Source organism: Podarcis bocagei (assembly GCF_964188305.1).
Source record: "Podarcis bocagei genome assembly, chromosome: 5".
Lineage (NCBI taxonomy): Eukaryota > Metazoa > Chordata > Lepidosauria > Squamata > Lacertidae > Podarcis > Podarcis bocagei.
The window spans coordinates 99,184,872-99,206,201 of record NC_138129.1 but is presented as its reverse complement, the minus strand read 5'-3'; the positions used below and the strand labels follow the sequence as shown (position 1 = coordinate 99,206,201).

Below are 21,330 nucleotides of genomic sequence, written 5' to 3'. Positions count from 1 at the left end.
TGATCAGGGAGGACCAGTTGGTGCAGGGTATAGTGGTCGGAGCGAAACAATACAAACTGAAAGCTTTTGCAGATGACCTAGTCTTGACAGTACAGGAGCCAGAATCTAGCACAAAAAGAGTTCTTGAACTTATCTTGGAGTTTGGTCGGGTGGCGGGATTCAAGCTTAACAAACAAAAAACTAAGGTCTTGGCCAAAAATTTGACGCCTACAGAGATAGAGGGGTACCAGAAAGAGACAGAGCTAAATGTGGTTAAAAAAGTGAAATACCTGGGGGTATCTTTGTCCACCAAAAACTTAAATTTATTCAAAGATAATTATGAAAAATGTTGGCTGGAAATTAAAAAAGACTTGGATATTTGGTCAAGACTGAAACTTACCTTGTCAGGCCGAATCGCAGCTATAAAGATGTGTGTTTTGCCAAAAATGTTATTTTTATTTCAAACCCTTCAGGTCGTGGACAGAATGGAATGTTTTGGAAAATGGCAGAAGGATATTTCTAAGTTTGTCTGGCAGGGCAAAAAGCCCCGAATAAAATTCAAAATACTAACTGACTCCAAAGAAAGAGGGGGGTTTGCCCTGCCGGATCTAAGGTTATACTACGAAGCTGCAGCCTTCTGCTGGCTGAAGGACTGGTTTCTGTTGGAAAACACCGATGTCCTAGATCTGGAAGGATTTGACAATGTTTATGGTTGGCATGCATACTTGTGGTATGACGGCGAAGGTTCATAAACTGTTTAAAAACCATATTGTCAGAAAATCAATTTTTGCCGTCTGGATGAAGTATAAGGACTTACTAGAAAGTAAGACCCCGAGGTGGTTATCACCAGTGGAAGCCAAGATTTCTAAAAAAAGGCCCAATATGGAGGCCTACTGGCCAAAATATTGGGAATTAATTGAAAGAGTCGGAGATAATTGGAAGCTCCAAAGCCAGGACAAATTAAAAAGTAAGGTGCGAGATTGGTTACATTACGCTCAAATTCAAGAGGTATTTAAAATGGATAAAAAAGTGGGTTTCCAGACGGAGAAATCGAAACTGGAGACGGAGTTACTAGAACCAAAGACTAAGGTACTTTCGAGAATGTATGACTTGCTGCTTAAATGGAATACACAGGATGAGACAGTTAAATCTGCTATGATAAAATGGGCACAGGATGTAGGACACAATATTATGTCTGAGGACTGGGAAAGGTTATGGAACACCGGTATGAAATTCACGGCATGTAGTGCCTTGAAAGAGAACATTATGAAAATGGTATACCGGTGGTACATGACCCCAGTCAAGTTGGCTAAAATATATCATCTGTCTGATAATAAGTGTTGGAAATGCAAGGAGGCAGAAGGGACATTCTTTCACCTCTGGTGGACCTGCCCGAAAGTAAAGGCCTTCTGGGAAATGATATATAATGAGTTGAAAAAGGTATTTAAATATACCTTTCCTAAGAAACCAGAGGCCTTTCTCCTGGGCATGGTGGACCGGAAGGTGCCAAAGAAGGACAGAACCTTGTTTATGTATGCAACCACAGCAGCAAGGATTCTTATTGCAAAGTTCTGGAAGACACCAGATTTACCCACACTGGAGGACTGGCAGACGCAGCTGATGGACTATATGGAGTTGGCAGAAATGACTGGCAGAATCCGAGATCTGAGCGAAGAAACAATGGAGGAGGACTGGAAAAAATTTAAGGACTATTTGCAAAAATACTATAAGTTGTTTGAATGTTAAGATTGTGCACGATTAAGAAACGTTATGCTTCTGCAATTTATTTAAGTAAATGATAAAGTAAGTATTGATGAAAAAACAAGATAAATTAGAAACAAAATATTATGTTTATTAAGAGTGATAAAACTAAATTACAAACTTTTGAAATTGGTAACATAATAAATTCAAAGGTACAATAAGATGTGAAACAAGATAACAAATTGCTGAACTGGCTAGAATAATGAATGCAATGTTGAGAGGATGTGAGGAGGTCCAAAAAGAAAGTGAACTGTGGAAGGACGTCGTGAAAGTTACTTAACTTTTTCTTCTTTTTCTTATTTTTCTTCATATATATATATAAAAAAATGTTTCTTGCATGTTGCTATGTAAACAAATCTGTTAACCTATGGAAAGAAACGCAATAAAAAATTTTATAAAAAAAAAAAATAGAATAAGAGAGCAAGAACATACTTTTAAAGACTGGAAAACATTTATTGAATATATGGAAAATAATTGTATACAGCTGAAAACACTGGCAGCATTAAGATAAATTCAACAGAGTAAATAATTTTTGATGGATGTAAAAGTGAAAAACTAATTTGAATGGTTATAGTATAATATGCAAGAATGTGTGATATGTAAAAGGGACGCGGGTGGCACTGTGGTCTAAACCACTGAGCCTAGGGCTTGCCAATCAGAAGGTCGGCAGTTCGAATCCCCGCGACGGGGTGAGCTCCCGTTGCTTGGTCCCTGCTCCTGCCAACCTAGCTGTTCGAAAGCACGTCAAAGTGCAAGTAGATAAATAGGTACCGCTCTGGCGGGAAGGTAAACGGCGTTTCCGTGCGCTGCTCTGGTTCACCAGAAGCGGCTTAGTCATGCTGGCCACATGACGCGGAAGCTGTATGCCGGCTCCCTTGGCCAGTAAAACGAGATGAGCGCCGCAACCCCAGAGTCAGCCATGACTGGATCTAATGGTCAAGGGTCCCTTTACCTTTACTTTATGATATGTAAAATGAACCATGGAAAGAGAAGAAGGGAAGTCTTTGGATATTTTAAAGTTTATAAAATGTTTATTTGAAATTGTAAAATAGAAAACTTTATAAAACTTTATAAAAAATATTATATAAAAAAAGAATAAAGGGGAATCAAGGAAGGAATCCTGCACTAAAAGTAAAAAGTGTGCTCAGTAGACTCATAAAGCAAAGAAATGATGAACACTACATTTTATTGAGTTCCTGTTTGTACAGCACTATCCATGAATATGACACTTTACAAGAAATGAGCAGAACTGCATTCTAGAAAATTACAGAAGAAGACAGCTATAAAATAGGAATAAAATGGAGATGGAATAAACAATGGAAGAAATGAATGCCATTCTGTCTTCTTCTGTAATGGAAGAAATGAATGCCATTATTGCAGCTGCATCTACTTATGCGTAAAATATATTAATATAAATCTGGATTCAGCTGGCAAACCTCATCAGCGGGAGTCCTGTGGAAGAACTTCTGTTTGTAGTTTTGCAACCATAGGTGGAAGACAGAATGTTGGTGTTACACATCCCCTCCAACACATTAGTGACAGAGTGTTGTTTATGTCACGCATTTTTCCCAGAGTCAAATGTCAGTGGAATACGAACATAGACTCCTGTTGGTTAGTTATTCCACATATCATTCCACCTTTCTTGTGGAATTACAGTCCCAAGGCCCCCTTCCCATGCTGCCTTCACATTGTTAGAGGTTTTCCAAATAGTGTGGTAATTTGTTTGTTGTTGTTATTGTTGTTGTTTGTTTGTTGTTATACCCCTCCCAACTGACTGGATTGCCCCAGCCACTCTGGGCTGCTTCCAACAAATATAAAAGCATAATAAAACAAAAAACGTTAAAACTTCCCTATACAGGGCTGCCTTCAGATGTCTTCTAAAAATTGTGTGGTTTTTTATCTTTTTAACATCTGATGAGAGGGCATCCACAGGGTTGGCACCACTACCAAGAAGGCCCTCTGCCTGGTTCTCTTTAACATCACTGCTCACAATGAGGGTACTACCAGAAGGCCCTCAGAGCTAGACCTCATGGCTGAACAATGGGGGCAGAGACGCTCCTTCAGGTATACAGGGCTGAAGCCATTAAGGCAGTGATGGCCAAACTTGGCCCTCCAGCTGTTTTGGGACTACAGTTCCCGTCATCCCTGACCACTGGTCCTGTTAGCAAGGGATGATGGGAGTTGTAGTCCCAAAACAGCTGGAGGGCCAAGTTTGGCCATCACTGCATTAAAGGCTTTAAAGGTCAACACCAACACCAACACACTGAATTGTGCTTAGAAATATATTGGGAGCCAATGTAGGTCTTTTAGGACCAGTGTTATATAGTCCTGGCGGCTGCTCCTAGTCAGCAGTCTGGCAGCTACATTCGGAATTAATTGTAGTTTCCAAGTCACCTTCAAAGGTAGCTCCATGTAGAGTGTATTGCTGTAGTCCAAAGGGGACTTATGCCTTGTTCATATAGATCCATCATTCTGTACAGCTCTTTTGACTTCCAGCCTGATTTTGCTTATTTTTCTGCTCATGAACAAAATGTAGATGGTCTAAGAATGGGAACAACCTATCTCTTCCATAACCCCATTGTTGCCTTCGAGAAAAAGATTTGTTATCTCTGCAAATAACGAGGGTTTGAGAGATAGTAAAGGAACAAATGATATACATTTATTTTTAAAATCTGTTGATTTTCTCTATATATTGATTGTTCTTATAGCTGTTCTTATAGTTATTTTTAATTAACGCTTTATACTGTTTTGTGTAAACCACCTAAATATTTTAACTAAGCAGTGCATATCAATCTCATTAAATAAATAGATAGTAATGGGGCAGGCAGGTGAAGACACAACTTACTTGCCTGAGTCGTATGTATTTTGGCCCTGAGAGGGAATTTGAACATGGGTTTTCCTAGTTTTAAGCCCCACGCTGTAGCCCCCCCCCCAAGCACTCTTGTTATCTTTGGGTCCAAAGAAACTTTAGATCCAAAGAAACTTACAGCCATCTCTTCAGAAGAGAAAAACGACCCTCTTCCCACATACAAACTAGCTCATTATCTTTACTGCTTGTCTGTAATATTTCTCTCTAGGTGGAGGAGTCTGCTATAGTTGGAGTGAGTGGCTATGTTGAATATCTCCGTGAACAGGAAGTATCTGAGAGGTGGTTTCGCTACAACCCACGTCTCACTTGCATCTATTGCGCCAAATCCTTCAATCAGAAGGGGAGCCTGGACCGGCACATGCGGCTCCACATGGGCATCACACCCTTTGTTTGCCGTATGTGCGGCAAAAAGTATACTCGCAAGGATCAGTTGGAGTACCATATCCGCAAACACACGGGAAACAAACCCTTTCACTGCCATGTCTGCGGGAAGAGTTTCCCCTTCCAGGCCATCCTCAACCAGCACTTTCGTAAGAATCATCCTGGCTGCATGCCTCTGGAGGGGCCGCACAGCATCTCCCCAGAGACCACAGTTACGTCAAGAGGGCAGGCGGAGGAGGAATCTCCTCTTCGGGAAGAAGCCAATATGGCGGGGGAGACAGCCCAGGGATCTGTGTCTACCACTGGGCCAGACTGAAGAGGAATGCAAAATGGGTGAGAGGGATCCTCTCGGTCTGTGAGCAAATCCCCTTGAGACGGTGAGCTTGAGTTCTCATTTGTGCAATGTCGCCACTGGACAAAGAAGCTCCCAAGATGTTGCCAAAATAGAAAAGATATGAAAACAAAGTGCTAAAAGCTCACCTCCTTTTCCTCATCGCCTTTTGAGGGGACGAAACAAAAACTGGGTCAACTAACCTCCGATTCAGGGATTGACAGCTTTTTTTGGGGATGGGGAGAAGCTTTTTTTAAAAAAAATATCCAGTAGTGATCAAGGAATGACAGCTTTTTCATTTTTTTGGCATCAGACCCTGTGGTCCTGTGGGCTGTAGAGGTCTAGCTGTGGTGAGTGCAGAGCTCCAATATCTCTATTCATCACAGTAGTTGTGCCACTGAAGAAGTAATGGGGACAATAATTAGTTCTCCCTCTCTCTTTCCCCCTCCCCCTCACAAAATAATCTTCCAGGTAATTATTTTTGAGAAGAATGGTTGTCCTGGTAGAACCTAATTTGTCTGAGTGTATTTTATCTCATTTTATTTTGGCGTGTCTTTTTAAAATTGACCCATTACTTAAGGGTTTCTGTTTTGTGTCTTGGCTTGCCCATTCTAGGTGTGTGGTCTTGCCTGTTTGTGATGAGGCAAGTCTCTTTTGATCAGTATTTTAGAGGTGACACAATACTTAATTAAGTAAGCTACCGAAAAGACGGTAGTAGCCTGTGAAGTTCTGCCATGTTTGGTGGGAGATATTTTCATTTGTGAAATGTGGATAAGGCAGAACACTTTGCAATTCTTGCTCAATTTCTGGGCTCTGCAAAGACTGAAAAGGTAGGATGAGGTTTCCTGTCATGAATAATTGTTTAAATAGCGGCTTTGCCTCAAAGGTCATCTTTTGCCTCCCTTCTAATATAACAGCAATATTTGTATATCAAAATAATCAAATTCCATTGGAGGGGATTATGGCTTGACTGTCTAAGAATGGTTCTCTATTTGGTATTTTTATATTAAAAATGGGGAAAAAATGCATTAGTAATAATTCAGAAAGCTCCAGTTTTCTACAAGCAGTGATAGCTCTTCCTTGAGCCTTTGTAGTATTTTTCACATGAGTTTACTGGGAAGATAACAGTGCCGCTGCCAAACCCAGCAAATATGCACTTGCCTCATGTTTCCTAATATATTGCTTGTTAGTGTAAGGATGCGGGCATAGGAGGGCAAATCTCTTGAACTTTTGTTTGAGACTTGCAAAATAAGCAGCAGTTCAAGCTCTGCTTTAGTGTTGCGTTGTATTGATGTACAAAAAAAAGCTGGTATCATGCCAAGCAGATGATGTGGATCTCAAGAAAATAGCTGATAAGATGAAAAAGCAAGCTAATTGGGGAAGGTATCAAAATGGGGAGGGGAGAAATCATGCTATCATAATGGGAAGGGAGAGATGGCCTCGTGGTAAACAAGCTTGTGCTTTGTACTAATAATTGGCCTTCTTGTAAAAATGAGGATATTTTCTTAATTCATGTTTTGGTTGAAAGAATGAATGAAAGCAGAAAACTTGTTTAACCCCCTCCCCCTCCTTTTCATTGTTTGGTGTTAACTGAGAAATTCCTTCTATTCCCCACCTCACAGCACCAAGGGCGCACTTCTCTGTAAGGTGGGGAGTAGAATGAATTTCTCTTTGTGGTCAGAAGACAGGAAACCACCAATAAAGGTCAACTCATAAAAGCTTTAAAGAGTTGGATGAGACCCTCCCAAACTCTCACACACATACACTCTCTCATTTGGACTGAAGCAGGGAGGGTAATAGAGAGATACAAATATATATGCTGCTTTAGTTATAGCTTTCAAATTTACCAAAAAGAGTAAAATTACACTCAAGAGCATTGGAAAATATTTCTAGTTACTTATACAAAGATTTTAAGCATTTAAAAATAGAACTTTAAAAATATTACCAAACTGTAAGGCATACATTTATTTATCTACACATATGTTATATATAGTTATAATGGGGAAGTTTATCTGCTGAGCTGGTGATGGTGTAGGTGATAGCTATACAGAAGAATTTTCTCAAAAGCAGAATTGCAGCAAAATCCATCCAAGTTTAGGTGGCAAAGAGTTGAAGTGGAATATTGAATGTGGTATTCATGGAGCTGTGAGTTTCTTGAACAAGTTGTAACTGTACTGATACTGTGAACTGAGGAGCGGCCAAGAAATCCAGGTCCATCGTGCAGCAATTCTCTGCTTGCTGGTAAGACTCCTCACTTTTTAGCCTGGCCAGAGTCAATAAGCACTTCTTACATTTTAGCCTAGGTTTAGTTTTAGAAGAAAAATAAAGCTTGTGAAAGGTGTTTTTTTAACTTGCCACTGTAGAAATTAATCATTTCTAATTGCATGCGAAGGAGCCAATATTCTTGCCCAGATCTCACTGAAGGGAGGTTTACTGCTTGTAGCTATAGTTCTTGACCTCATTTAGATGTAACACTACATCTTCATTTGGTATTATGAGTTAAAGTCTGCATAAGCCTTGAGTTCCCACATTCTCTCCCACCCATCTTTTGATGCAGCCGCAATGAGTTCACAAGTTGTTCTGTTTCAGATTAGCTTGGAAGTTGACCTGTTGTCTGAACACAAACTGATGAATTTTAACTATGATTTGTTCATACAGGCTGACTTCAAACCATAGTCCATGACGTTGTATTGCTTCAGTGAACTATGGCTAAGATTAATCACAATTTAAACTTTAGATGCTATGAAAAAGGTCAGGTTATCTAAAACAGAACCTTCTAGTTTTCTTTTAGCTGCCTTGAAGGAGGAGAGGGGAGAAGGAAGTATGGGAGTGCAAGGCTTTCTGTATTTCATTCTTGTAATGCTAGGCCACAATTTAGCATTATGTCCAAACAGCAACTGTAAGGAATAGAACCAGGGATCATTATTTTGTGTGTGCATATGTGTACAAAGGACTTGGGGGATCGAAACCTGTTTGGCTCTCAGATACTCTCTTAGCAAAATTTAATCGTTGCCAAAAAATCCTGAGATTTTTGTTATTCAAAGAGCAGGTTTCTAGCCCTGATTCTAAAAGAGAGATTCCTGTTTGTGGTTTCCATTAATAATTTTGGAGCTAGAGGAAGGAGCAGTTCTTCCAGTATTCTAGGGGATCTTTATAGTACACTTTTATCTGTGTGTCACCTTCTTTTTCTTGATGTGTGGCAGAATAAATGAGAATTTAAAGAAACAGAAATCCTGCAGGAAAAAATGCATTTAAATTGTACATCCAAATAAAACATACACATTACTTGAATGTATTCAAACAGCTGTGATTTGCATTATTCCAGTCAGGCCTGACAAAAGTACATGCCCTCCTTGAGCAGCTGCCAGGCCCTAGCAGGGAGCAGGGCCCAATCCAAGGTGTGCTTTGGAACCCAGCCACCCTTTAAAAGAGTGGCTGAGTCTGGGAGCTGCCATGTAAATTTCTCACAGGGCCCCAATGTAGAGTTGCCCTGGGGCATTGTGTCATCTGGTACTGATCCAGATCTACAGTTGCCTACAGCTGCCACCGTGGCCAGGTAAGGGAAGGTCCCACTGGAAAGCATTTTTACCAAGAGTTCCCTCAAGCATGGAACTGGCCACGATTCCAGTTACTGAGCATAAAAAATGGCAGGTGCTTTAATCAGCCTTGTTGTCCGAGGTTCAGAACCTGAGATGGAAGGGCATGTGCCTGGCGGACCAGAGGACAGAGCCAATTGGTGACTAAAGAGGATGGTTCCCAGCCAGTTAGGATAATAATTTGGCTTTGCTTGGTGGCTCAGGGTAGAGCCTGCTGGATATGAGGGTGGTCAGAGCAAATTAAAATCTCTTCAAGCCATACAGAAAATAGCCTCCCCACTTCCTTGTCTCTACTCTGCAATTTTATCCTTTCCCCTGGATACCCTGAATTCAGAACCTGAGACCTGAGTCAGTTCTTTTTTTTCTGAAGTTGGTTCTTTTTTCTTTCTAGAGTGCAAATGACCAAGGGTTGTAGCCAGTGTTAGACCTACTCAGACTAGACCCATTGAAATTAAAAGACATGAGTAACTTAGGCCCATTATTTTGTGTTGGTTTACTCTGAGTAAAACTTAGTTGGATACAGCCCTAACACATGTATGTGTGGGCTGGTGGGTGCATAACACATTTTGTGGGCTCATTTGCAAGGCTGGTTTTGTTGCCCAATCACATCTTTTGTTGCCCAAAGCATCTTCATGCTTTGTGTAGCAATATTCATTCTTGTGTATTACTGGTGATTTTCAAAAGAAAGTAGCAGATGTCAGTGGTAGGCTTACGTATAACTGAAAGAAAACCATGTGCCAATACTAACCACCTTTTCTACTACAGAACAATTGCTTATACAGCACAAGAGTTACCATGCTCACTACTATAACCTCAGCCTTGACTCTGCTAATGACCTATGCCATCAGTAGCATTAGCCTAGTCAGGCACAGTGCCCTTAGGAAGACTAAGGGATGACTATACTGTGATCTCAGCCACAGAGAAGGCAAATGTAGGCTTTTGTTTGGATTATAAAATGCAGATGAGCTGGCAATCTGCTTTTCTGTTTGGTGCAGCTACATGTTTTTACCCTTGCGAAACTGATTTCAACTGTGATTCAAAGGGGAAGTGAAGTGAAACCCTTTCATATCTTCATACCTCATTAATTAATGGCCCACATCCAGGTAGAATTTAGTTGTAGTGAATAATGTGTCTCATTCTTTTCCATGGGACTTAGTAAAAACTAATATTACCTGGATTCGGCCAGTTTCCCCCACTTCTGTTCCAGAAAAGGCCAAGAAAACTTGATTGCTTGCCTTTGGCAATTGTCTCTAGAGGGGAAAGATCGATTTCATAGCTCTATGCTTGCAAAACAGTAAAAATAAAGTAATAATAAACTTCAGAATGTGAAACATGGCAGTTATCTCCCTGAGCCTGCTGCTATGTATTTGTCTTGCCAAAAGCAATAGAGTGATGTAATTCTGAACCATATCACTGCTGAAATGGGAAACAAATATGTGTATAGTTGAGAACAATATGAAATGTAAATTATAATTCTATGTCCTTACCTTTGAGTAAGCATCACTGAACTTAGTTGAGGTTGCTAATTAAGCGTATATGGGATTGGATTGCGATGGTGGTCTCCGGCATTCCAGTTCCGCTAGCTCAAAAGATTTCCACTTGCAGAGCTGAACTTTCCCTTCCTCTCTTCTCCCCTGCAGCTCCCCATGCTCTCTCAAAATCAGCTCTGGGGGCGGGCACAGTGGGAGGAGAGGAAGGGAACATCCCATTGTGCAAGAGGGGTCTGCTTGCTAAGCATTGAATACAACCCTGAGTTTGATCAGATGAGACAAACTGAAATAACTGGCACTTTCCCAGCATTCATAATTTTCCTGCAATTTCTAGTGGAAATACGTGCCCATTTTCGTTTCTTAAAGCACCTTTGGATTGTGTACTTTACTACTTTGGAGTGTCAGATGCATTTTTCACGGCATACCTAGAGGTGACGGTAGGTTTATACTTCAGTGCCATTCTGTGTGTTATCATAAAGTGGCTTGAAGATTTATTGTAACAATGGTCTTAATCCAGATTAATCCCCCCTTTGTGTGCACACATACTTAAAACAGCAAGTATATACAGGGTGATGCCTGTTAAATATGAATTTTAAAATATTCCAAGTTACCCCACAGAAACAAAGGTGGTTAGGATCAATTATATATTTCTGTGGCAGTTACAGACCATTCGGGATATTAGTCCAGTGTTGGATGCTTCAAGCTTCAAGTTATTACCATGAAATGGAAACATGGTAAAATAAATTCCTCATGAAGGTGGAGCAATTGTGTAAATTCTACTTCGGTGCTTTTAAATAAATGCTAGAGTTTATTTAAAAAAAGGGGTAGGGATTGTGTAGTACAGTTGTGCAATTTGCTGCTTGCTTGTTCACTGACGGCAACTAGCAATTGGTGGTGACCAGATGTAGAGTCAGTTAACTGAGTGGACGGAGTCAATCACTGCGCCATGCCGCTCTGCCTTTCTTGGCTGTTCAAAGTCATGTTCGGCAGAGTGAATGGCTGTTTGCAACAGTCTCTAACCTGGGGATTAAAGCACCATGCTGTGTTGGATGTCCATGGAGCCGGTTTACTCTGCACTCTGTTTCTGGGTTGGAAATGGCAACAGAGCCCCACTGACTATACATGGGCGCAAAACAGAGCTTTGCGGACGTGTGTTAGAAATACGGAACACATCTGTTGGCTTTGCGTGTGACTTTCAAGCTGGTAGCCAGCCAGGTGTATTCCAGGTATTGCTGGACTGCAGTTCCCATGGTCCCTGATACCTGGCTAGGCTGACTGGGGCTGATGGAGACCAATATCATATTGTGGGCCACAGATTCCGCATCTCTTTCCTAGGCAAGAACCCTGCCCACAGCTGGGCTGCATTTCTAAGTTACCTGCTTTGGCTTTAAGCAGCTGGTACAGGCAAGTAGCACTGTGGAACAGAAAATGAAATAAAAAGCCAGGCAGCAGAACGGGCTCTATTTATAGCAAGATGCCCTGGTTGTTGCTATGTTCTTCCTGAGGAATGAGGGGTGCTTAGGCCAGCTTTCAACATGAGCAGGGGTAACTTTATTCCTTTGATATTGGAAAATGCCATCTAAAACAGTCGGGAACCCTTCTTTCTTTGCATATGGAACTTTCCGGGGAGCAGAGCTGCCTTTGCTGGCGCAGAGCTCAGTGTGCATACCAAAAACCCTGTGTGAGCCTTAAGAATGGTGGGAAAAGAGCAAAAGTATTGACAAGTGTGTGGGTTTTTCAATAACACAGACTTCTTTGTCAAATAGGAACTTGTAGTATGCACACATTTTAAAGATAATTACTGCCAAGAATTTTAAGTTTTTAAACATTATTTATCTTGTTAGTGGGTTTTTTTGGGTTTTTTTATGTGCAGATTCTCTGTTTCAGTATAACACCAATGGAACTGCTATGCCCAGTTAAAAACATCAACAACCCAGAATCTGCCAGATTCAAACAGGTTCTATGTTCTGGGCAGGCAAAACTTGCTCACTCTTTAAAAAAATAAAATACTGTCCGTGATTTGGCACAAGATTGTACCAGCTGTGCATATTGAACAAAATTTAGCTGTTTGATTCAATTAAAGAAACAAACCAAGTTAGTTTAAGTGGAATTTAAAAGCTTTGGAGTCATAGCTGGGAAGGATAGAAAGACCCGAAGTTTAATTGGGAACCATTAATAAGGAACCATTAATCTTCCAGATTGGTATGTGACTTGGTAGACTGTGGATTCTTTTATTGAAAAAATGGCTGGAACCAGTTGCTTTAATATTCCTGGGTTAAAATCTAGTCTATTTGAAAATTGTTTCTTATATTACATATTGTGGCTACAGCATAACTCCAAGGAGATATTGTCATATCTACATAGATGAATCAGTGTTACGCAGTTCAGGGATCTGCTATGGATCAGATATCTGAATCATGAGTCTGTTAGAGGAAAATCAGTAATATAGTTGGGACTGGTTGGTATGTTTGCACTTGAGAAAATGAAATCTTGCACCTATAAACTTATGCTAATAAATGACTTTATGCAAATTAGGCTAAATTATGTACATTATTTAACATTATGCTTTCATTTTGAATATGATTAGCTCTTTAAAATAAAAGCACAGTTAAGAAAATTTGTCAAACATGTTATATTGGTAGTGAAGAAAAAACATTGGCCTTGGATATTAAAGGCCACTAAAGGTTATATGCAGCATAATTTTATTTTGTTCCTAAACAGGAAAACAAAAACCTCCTGTACCATTCAAATGTGACCTGTGCTTGGAATAAAACATATTATAGTTGTAAATTTTATTTTACATACATTTTCTGTTTGCTCTGAACTGATCTTTGAATTTGTTTGAAAAATTTATAATTTGGGGACAAGAAGCAAGTTGGCAAGAAAAATATGGATAAAAGAGGGATGGGTGAAGAGGGCTGGGCAGAGGTCAGAGTGAGAATGTAACTGGAAGTCACAGTGGTGGAAGGACACACAAGCAAACAGAAGCTCCACCTTGAAATGGTGGGACTCTTGGTGGGCTCTACTAGCACTTTTTCCTGAATAAGAATATAAAAGGCGCCTAGCTGGATCAAACCAAAAGTCCAACAGGTCCAGCTTTCACAGGCAGAAGGGAAGTGCCATTCCCTGCTGTTTGACCTCAGCATCTTGTACTGGTATGTGGCCTCTGCTTAGCTATACTGGTAAATAGCTATTGGTAGAAATATCCTCTAATTTTCTCCAGGGTACTCAAGTGCACATCACTGCGTTTTATGAGTTTTGTATGTTTGTGATGGAAGAAGCACTTACAAGGCCAAGGTTCATGCAGTAGCGTGTCACAACCATGGGAACAAGAAATATACATTCCTCCTCCTCTCCCACCCCTGCCCTGCCAGAAGAAGCAGGGCAGAGATGATTCTATAGGAGTAGCCAGATTCTTTGCCATGTACCATATTCCAGCTGGGATTCTACATGTGTGGGGTTGCGGAAGTATTTGCCATCTACTTAAAGTGCTTATGTGCTTATGCAACAAATTCTGGAAAGCATCCTAAATCTGCAAAAATTAAAAGCAGAAACAGCCTGAAATTACAGGAAATAAGATTTCTGTTGAGGCGCACCTTTTGACAATCAGTCCATATGAAGTCTGATCTTTAAGGTCCATTTCAGCAGTTTGATGCAGCAAGTACTATACTCATTTCACTGCCTGCTCAGGCCCATGGATAATTGCCATGATCAATTCAGAGATTGATGCTAATTCCCTGCAGTTGCTATGTCACATGGAAATGGATGTTTCTGTGTTCAAGAGGATAGCAAATGGTGGTAAATTCCAAAAGCATGATCTGTCTCTGTCCATGCAGGCTGAGAAGTTTTGTTTCCCCGAAGGCCGCTTTGTGTGAATGTGGGCCTCAGCACCCACAGCCTGCCCTCCCATTGCCAGTGTGGTGTCACACCACTCAGCCGTGAAGTTCTCAGGGTGACTCTTGGGCCAGACACTCTCTCAGCATAACCTACCTACCTCATGAGGTTGTTATGAGAGGCTGAGGAAAGACCCATCTCCCCTGCCCTGACTCCCTGGATAAACATGCCGTAACTACATATTAATTCTCACTTTTGCATCCTCTCCAGAGCCTCCCCCATTCCCATTGCAGCTGCCTTCTGCAGTGGGAATGCTCCTACAGAACGTCAGTTTGTAATAGGTGTAGCATACCACGGGTGTTGTAAACCAAATGTTTGTCCCCTGCCTTAGCTGTAGCTGCTTCTTCCAGATGGACAATTGATGAAACACAGTTTCAGGGTGGGAAGATGATCAGACATGGCCATTTGAGCTGCTACAGATGCAGGGGGAAGGAAGGTTATTGTTCCTTTTCCCTTGCTGCATTTATCAGTGGATTCTAGACACTGGTTAAGACCTGCTTAAGATGTTGCTGTGTAAGGCAGACCTCCGCTCCATAAGGACGTGGCCCTCCTTCCTGCCTTGTTTGTTCTTGTGTAATGCTTGAATGGGCCTCTCAGACCATTAGACATAATTTGACTAGATTTGTCCCCATCTCCATTTTCCCTTCTTATGTTTATAGAGGATTCTGTTCCATAGTTCCATAGGCCTGCCATGACTTCGTTCTTCAATATTATTCCAATTTGCTGGAGAATCCTGTGCTGTGGAAGAACATGAGAGTCAAGCATCTGTCTTGAATGCAGAAGGTCCCAGATTCCCAGCATTTCCAGGCAGGGCTGGGATAGAAATCCTGGAGAGCTGAGGCAAATAGGTGCAGACGGTACGGTGAATGTGATTCTGATTAAGGCAGCTTCCATGTTCCCTTCAGGTTTTGTTTCCTGAACAGAACTACTTTCTGCTTCATGGTGCTCCTGGAGAAAAATGCATAATGTACATTGTTGTTTTTACAACTTTAGAACAAGGTGTTTAAAGCACTAGTAGCATTTGAAATTACATTTTTATTCTGTTTTGAGTCACGGGCATATGTGGAACGGAGAGGTGAAAGTCCTATGGACTGTGTCTTCAGTATTCTGCTTCTGGGACCTTGAGGAATAGTCAGAGGTTGAGATGTGTGTTCCTTTGGTTGCTTCAAGTCACCCAAGTGCCATGAAGTGTTGAGCTTTTAGTATGTTCCTGGCATCCACACTGGATCTCCCACCGTCTTTCGTCAGACAGCCAAGGTCGCATATTTGCTGGCAAGTTCCAGAGCTTGCCAACTCATATCAGTAGTGCTATTTGGAAAAACAAAACAAAACACTGATGTATTTTGAAACTACTATGCAATGGCTTTGTGAAGTTTTCATGCTCAGATTTAACTGTTGGCCGAAGGTTTCTTAAATCAATTGTTTTATCTCCCATAGATGTTGCCAGAATTGCAAAAATGGAGTTGAACCTTACTTAACTCGCAGTACATCTAATGGTGTTTGTTTTAGCCATGGTCTCAAGACATATTTCCCTGCCCCTCTCCATTTTTTCTCTTCCAGGGCTTCCTTGAGCTGTTGGTATAAACAGTTCCCCAAAGGGGCCTCTTCAGCACAGCCCCCAGTAGCAAGTTCCAGCGTAATTCCCTGAGCCCTTCTTTGGTAGTTTAACTTCATTGTGTCATGCACAATGGGGGGAGATGGGACACCACTTGGCAAGTAATTCTGCCATTTATTTAGTATTTATTTGTGTATTTATTTATTTAACTTGCATAATTGTCTCATGTCTGGCAATGCCCTGCCAGCTTCATCAGTGCAGTGCAATTTTCTTGCACAGAACATGCGGACCTCAGCATAACCTGTCCTGGCCCCCTCTTACTGGGAAGCAGAAAAAAGGAGGTGCATGTCCCCCCAAGGGACAAAGACGTTACCACCCACCTTTAGGCAGCAATAGTGAAATCAAGCATACTTTGATTCTTTCTTCCTTTATGGCAGTAAGCCATTAGCGAACCCTTACCTTTTAACTTAAAGAGCGTTGGCGTTGATGCGGAAACCAATAAAAGAAGACATTTATCGTGCAGTTCCACTGGTGACCTCATTGAAATATCACAGTTGCAGCTATAGCAAGCTTTTGAAATCTGCTGCAATAAGTGTGCATAATAATTTATTTAACCTACTGTGATTTCCTAATTTAGTTTGGCCTTCTAAATTAACGTGCAACTTTGAATATGTAAGTGCCCCGTAGATTATAAGATTCATTCACTATTTAACTGGCTGCACTAGTGTTATAGAGAGAGATATTGGTCGTTGTCTGCTTTTCATTTAGTTGTTATGATGTTAAATCAGAACAGGAGCATGACATTAGTTGCAAGTAAACACTAGTGTTGTCTCTTCTCCAAAATGAGTATTTCAGCAATGGTTGGTGTAACAGAAACTTTCTGTTTTGCCTCTGAGGATGGAGACTATTTTGTGGTTTTCTCGCGTTGTGCATTGAAGCCCCCAATATCTTTTGCTCGTTCAGGAAATGAATCTAATTGGGTGAACAAGCTCTTAAGGGTACACTTTGCTCAGCTTTAGCCAGAAGATAGCTGTGCATTTGGAGTTATAGGGTCAAGAAAGCAAAGTGGCCCAGAATATTTTATAAAGTTGGGATGCAAAGTACAATTCAGCTAGAAAAATAGTTGCAGGAAAGCGACTATTGTAGTAAAAGTTTCTGCTGTTCCTCCTGACTGAATTACATGTAGTTGTTTTCTGCTGCCAAACTTTAATTCCTTCTGAACAGAGCTTGTGAATGGGATGGTTTGCAATATCTTGGAAGGCATTGAGGGCAGTTCTCTGTTTGTGATTACCTGATAATTGCACCAGACAATGATTAGTTGGATATCTCCAGGAGATTCAAACCCAATTAAAAATATTTAAACTACCAATAATGGCAGTTGGTGATGACTGGGTACATATTTTCCTATGGGATACTTAGACTAAAGAGTACAGTTGTATGTAGATTAACAGAAGTGGGTTTTGAAATTCAGTGAGGCTTTGTATTGCATTTGAAGGTCTCATCTGATTTGTAACAAATCAAACTGGCAATTAAGTTTAAGTGAATTAATGTGAAGGGTTGCAAATGAGCACACCCCAGTGTATTGGGGCCAGTGTGTTCAGCAGAGACTTTTCATTCTTTATTTTTCCTGAGTACTTACCCCACCCCCCAAAATATCAGGAACCAGAAGGTTTCTCTCTGCCTAAACAATGAGCTCCCTGAGACAAACTAGGTTTGAGAGCAGGGTCGAGCTATAGATGTTCCACCAAATTCAGAGTTGCAGATGAAATCAGTACCCTGTGTGTCTAGTTCCACCTGTTTTCCCTGTCTCCATGTGTAGTATCGATATGTGTATTCTCTATACACACAGATCCCAACTGCTAATGTATAAAGATGGATTAGACAATGTACCACATGGTGAAGTCTTAAGTTCTTGTTACCCCACATTATGGGACAGCAGAGGAGGCACTGCCTTGGGTGGCAACTGCATGTTTGCAGGATTCACCTAACCAGACTTCCACTTGTGCAACAGGGCTTTCCGCCACCACCACTTGCCCCCCCCCCAAGTTGGCTGGGGGTGTTGAGAGAGCTCCCAGAACAGCGCACACGGGAGGGGGATTGTTTCACCTGGCAAACTGCAATGCTGTGCAGACAGTACGGTTGGAAGATTGCAATGCTGAATTCCACCCAACAAACTCTTGAATGTTTTCAGTGAGCTCATAATCAGCGCTCTAAACGTCAGCAGCAATTCTGTAGTTCTTTCTCTGGTGCTATTACTTGATCTATGCATAACTAAGATCCTGCTTTTCAGCTGCTGGCCTTGCAGTCATGCTTTTTACTACCTAGAGTTCAACCTAATCTGATGCACAAATTTCAGATTACGAAATTCCAATTTACATTCTGTAAATTGAATTCAGTGGAGTTTAAACGTAAAGTCCACCCAAAGGGGTGTGTGCACTCAGTCCCCCCACCCCCCACCCTTCTCTCTCAGTCCTGTTTTGCAATTTGGGGTTAGTCCAAAAGATGACTTTTTCAAGATGGTTTTTCATAGGTTTTTACTGTTGGTTGTAGGCAGATTCCTGTTATCCCAGGATATTTTTATCATACCCAACAGTGAGCAAGCCAGTTCTTCTAGGTCCAGTATACTAACACAAAGCTTACATTTTCAGATTAGCTGATTATACATTGTCGGTTACAGAAAAATAGTCTGGAACTTCTTGGAAAATCAATACCCAAGATATATGAGGGTCTTTAATCTATAGAGAAGCTCCTCTTTGTGAGCTCTAGATTATGTTTCTTATCATGCAGTCTTGTTGACAGGGATGGTTTTCTGGGCCACTTGGAGACCTATGAAACATATTGCGGGACAAAGTTCTGGAGCCCCCCTTTAGCGATGCTAGTAATCCCTGGCCTGGATGTGAAATACGCAGCTTCATTTTGCTGACGAGTACAAGAAAAGACAAACCTGTGTTGTTAAAAAATGCATCTAAGTATTACAGCTCAGCTAAGTCTTTCCAGCATCTATTGCAAATCAGCTTTCAAAAGTAGTGCGGCACTTTAAGTAGGTTGTTTAAGCACCCTCACTTCTTTCCTCCTGTCCCTCCCATATGCACTTTAAGCTCTGTGGCTGTTACCTGTTACATGCAGGAGGGTTGTCTTAGATGGACAATGGGTAGTGGTGATGTTAACCTTGCCGGCCATTGCTGCCTCCTCTACCTCCAGAGGCAAAGGCATTGTGTGTACCCTTTCCTGTCTCAGCATATCCACACCACTCAATAATGTGAAAGCTAGAACATTGGCATGCAGTGACTTTTGTGAAGTGGGCTAGCCAATTTTTGACTGTTCTCATGAGCTAAGCTGTGGTTTTCAATGATCAGCTGAGCCACAGAACCTAAGCTTTTAAAGAGGGATGGACTAAACTGCCATGGGATCAAAACTATATTGAAATTCTGTAGGTTTTAACTTTTCCACGCGTGTCTCTTCCTGAACTTCTGCCTCAATAATCTGTTCTTGGGTGGATTCTTGCTGAGACAGACTGAAAGCTGGCCCTGTATTGGATGTTATGGGATAGGGTGCCACCCTCTTGAATGCCACTCATGCCAAATGAGAGTGCCTGTAAAGTACAGGTGGTTTGGGATGCTGTGCTTCTACCTTGAACCCATGCATTATAGCTATGCGTTGTGCATGTTGCCACATCACGAATGAGAGCACCAACGGGATATCTGTCTGAATTGCACAGCACAGATAGATACTGGGTGGCATTTCAAAGGGTGACACTCATGCCCACTTTCTGTGGTCTGGCTTTTGGTGGGATGTGTGGGAATCTTGAGCAAACTTCAGCTCAGAATGGATCACTGTCACTGGTGAATTATCCAATTTGATTCTTCTGCTGCTCCCCACTCCTAAAGTTTTAAATATATAACTCTTCTTTTATTACAGAAATATCCTAATCATGTGTCCCATCCCCCCCTTTAAAAGTAATCAACCACCACCTGGCAGACCCTTTAAAACTATTGCTCTGTGAATCAGAAACACACAAGATATCTGTTGCAGTTCTTGAACTGCTCTTTTTTGGTTGTATTGCATTGCATTGCAACAGAATTCATACTTCACTTCTCCAACAGGCTGAAATGTGATCTAGTTGTTTGACAATAATTGATAGCAGAACAGCCCAATTTATTTTTTATTAGCATTTTCCCCAACCCACATTTGGTGCACCCTTTATTCTCCCATTGATCTCCATGCGCATGGAGGAAGAAAACAAAAGGGAGGTAATAGGGTCATTATTCTGTGAGTGTGTCTTTTGGTGGTGGTGGTGGTGGTGGTGGTGGGGAGAGTAAAACAGCAGTGAAGATAAAGACTTGTACAAACTTATTTAAAGCAGTTTAGCAAAAATAAACAAACTAAAAGCTCTCATTGAACAGCTTTAAAAACAATGTGAATGGAAACTTAGAAACTGGGTTAGGACTCTGAAAAATTCTATAAATGTATACTTGAAATTCTGTTTGTATTTTAAAACAAATGCATTTTCCTCTTTAACACTGTGTAAAAGAAATGTTATGCATGTGAGTGGTTTGAGAATTAAATGGTTTAATACTCATAACTGGAGTGCACTGTCTTTTGTTTGACTTTCTGTCCACAGCCCTGTGTACCACCTCTTCCATTTAACAGTCCCCAAACGAAGGTTTTTTGTTGCCACCCATCTGTCTCGCGAGACAATGGAGTGCACCTCCAGGGGTGAAGTCAAACCGGTATGTTAGCAGCACTGAAGTGACCTCCCCAGTGCACAAGCCTGGGCAGTGTGGATGGAGATCCTGAGCTGCCCAAATGACAAGATCAGTCTCACTGATGTGGCCCAAAGGAAAGCGGAACAATACTTTTGGCACCAGCTTGGCTGCAGGAGTTGCCAGAAGGAGCCATACAAGGCGCCATCCAACCATCTTAGGGACTTCATTCCAGATTTCTGCAGGGTTTACTCCTTAGCCTTTTCTTCTCCCAAAGATGTTCTGCAAGGCAGTGGAGATGGAGGATCAGAGTTTTCCTTCTCTAGATGGACTACCTTCCCGGATTGATGAGCCCTGTCTGCCCCTCACTTCCCTCTACAGCACATGCAGAAACTGCATTCTTGATCGTTGGGCCCGCTCTTGGTTTCATCCACCCAATCTGCTGGAGCCTGTCTTCACATGCAGGGAAGTCCTTAACTTACCAAGGTTTAAGACCCATCAGCCACCCTCATCTGGTGAAGTCTGTCAGTCGAAGCTAGTCCCAGGCTGTGGCCGCTGTTGCATGCTGACAGCTTGTAGGTACCACAGGTGAGAACTGAGTGCAAGGTGGGGACCAGAGGTGTGCAAACTAGCCCTGAAGGAGCATACCAGAGGCAGTGCCCCTCGCCTAACAACCCATACACCCCAAACTAAGGTTCACTACTCACGCAAAGTCAGTTTTCGCATGTCTTTTCAATTTATTGGAGCCCCTCACTGGTCTTCGTGGACAAG

General features: G+C 41.5%; 1 protein-coding gene across 2 annotated transcripts in view; it reads left to right on the top strand.

The window, feature by feature from the left end:
• ZBTB37 (zinc finger and BTB domain containing 37) overlaps positions 1-20,438 on the top strand; it is a 32,547-nt gene extending 12,109 nt beyond the window's left edge. For both annotated transcript variants that reach the window (XM_081194449.1, XM_081194450.1), the window contains exon 4: positions 4,818-20,438. In XM_081194449.1, coding sequence (XP_081050575.1) covers positions 4,818-5,306 — 489 coding nt within the window. In that variant the 3' untranslated portion in view covers positions 5,307-20,438. The remainder of the gene's footprint in view (positions 1-4,817) is intronic.
• The last annotated feature ends 892 nt before the right edge of the window (positions 20,439-21,330 follow it).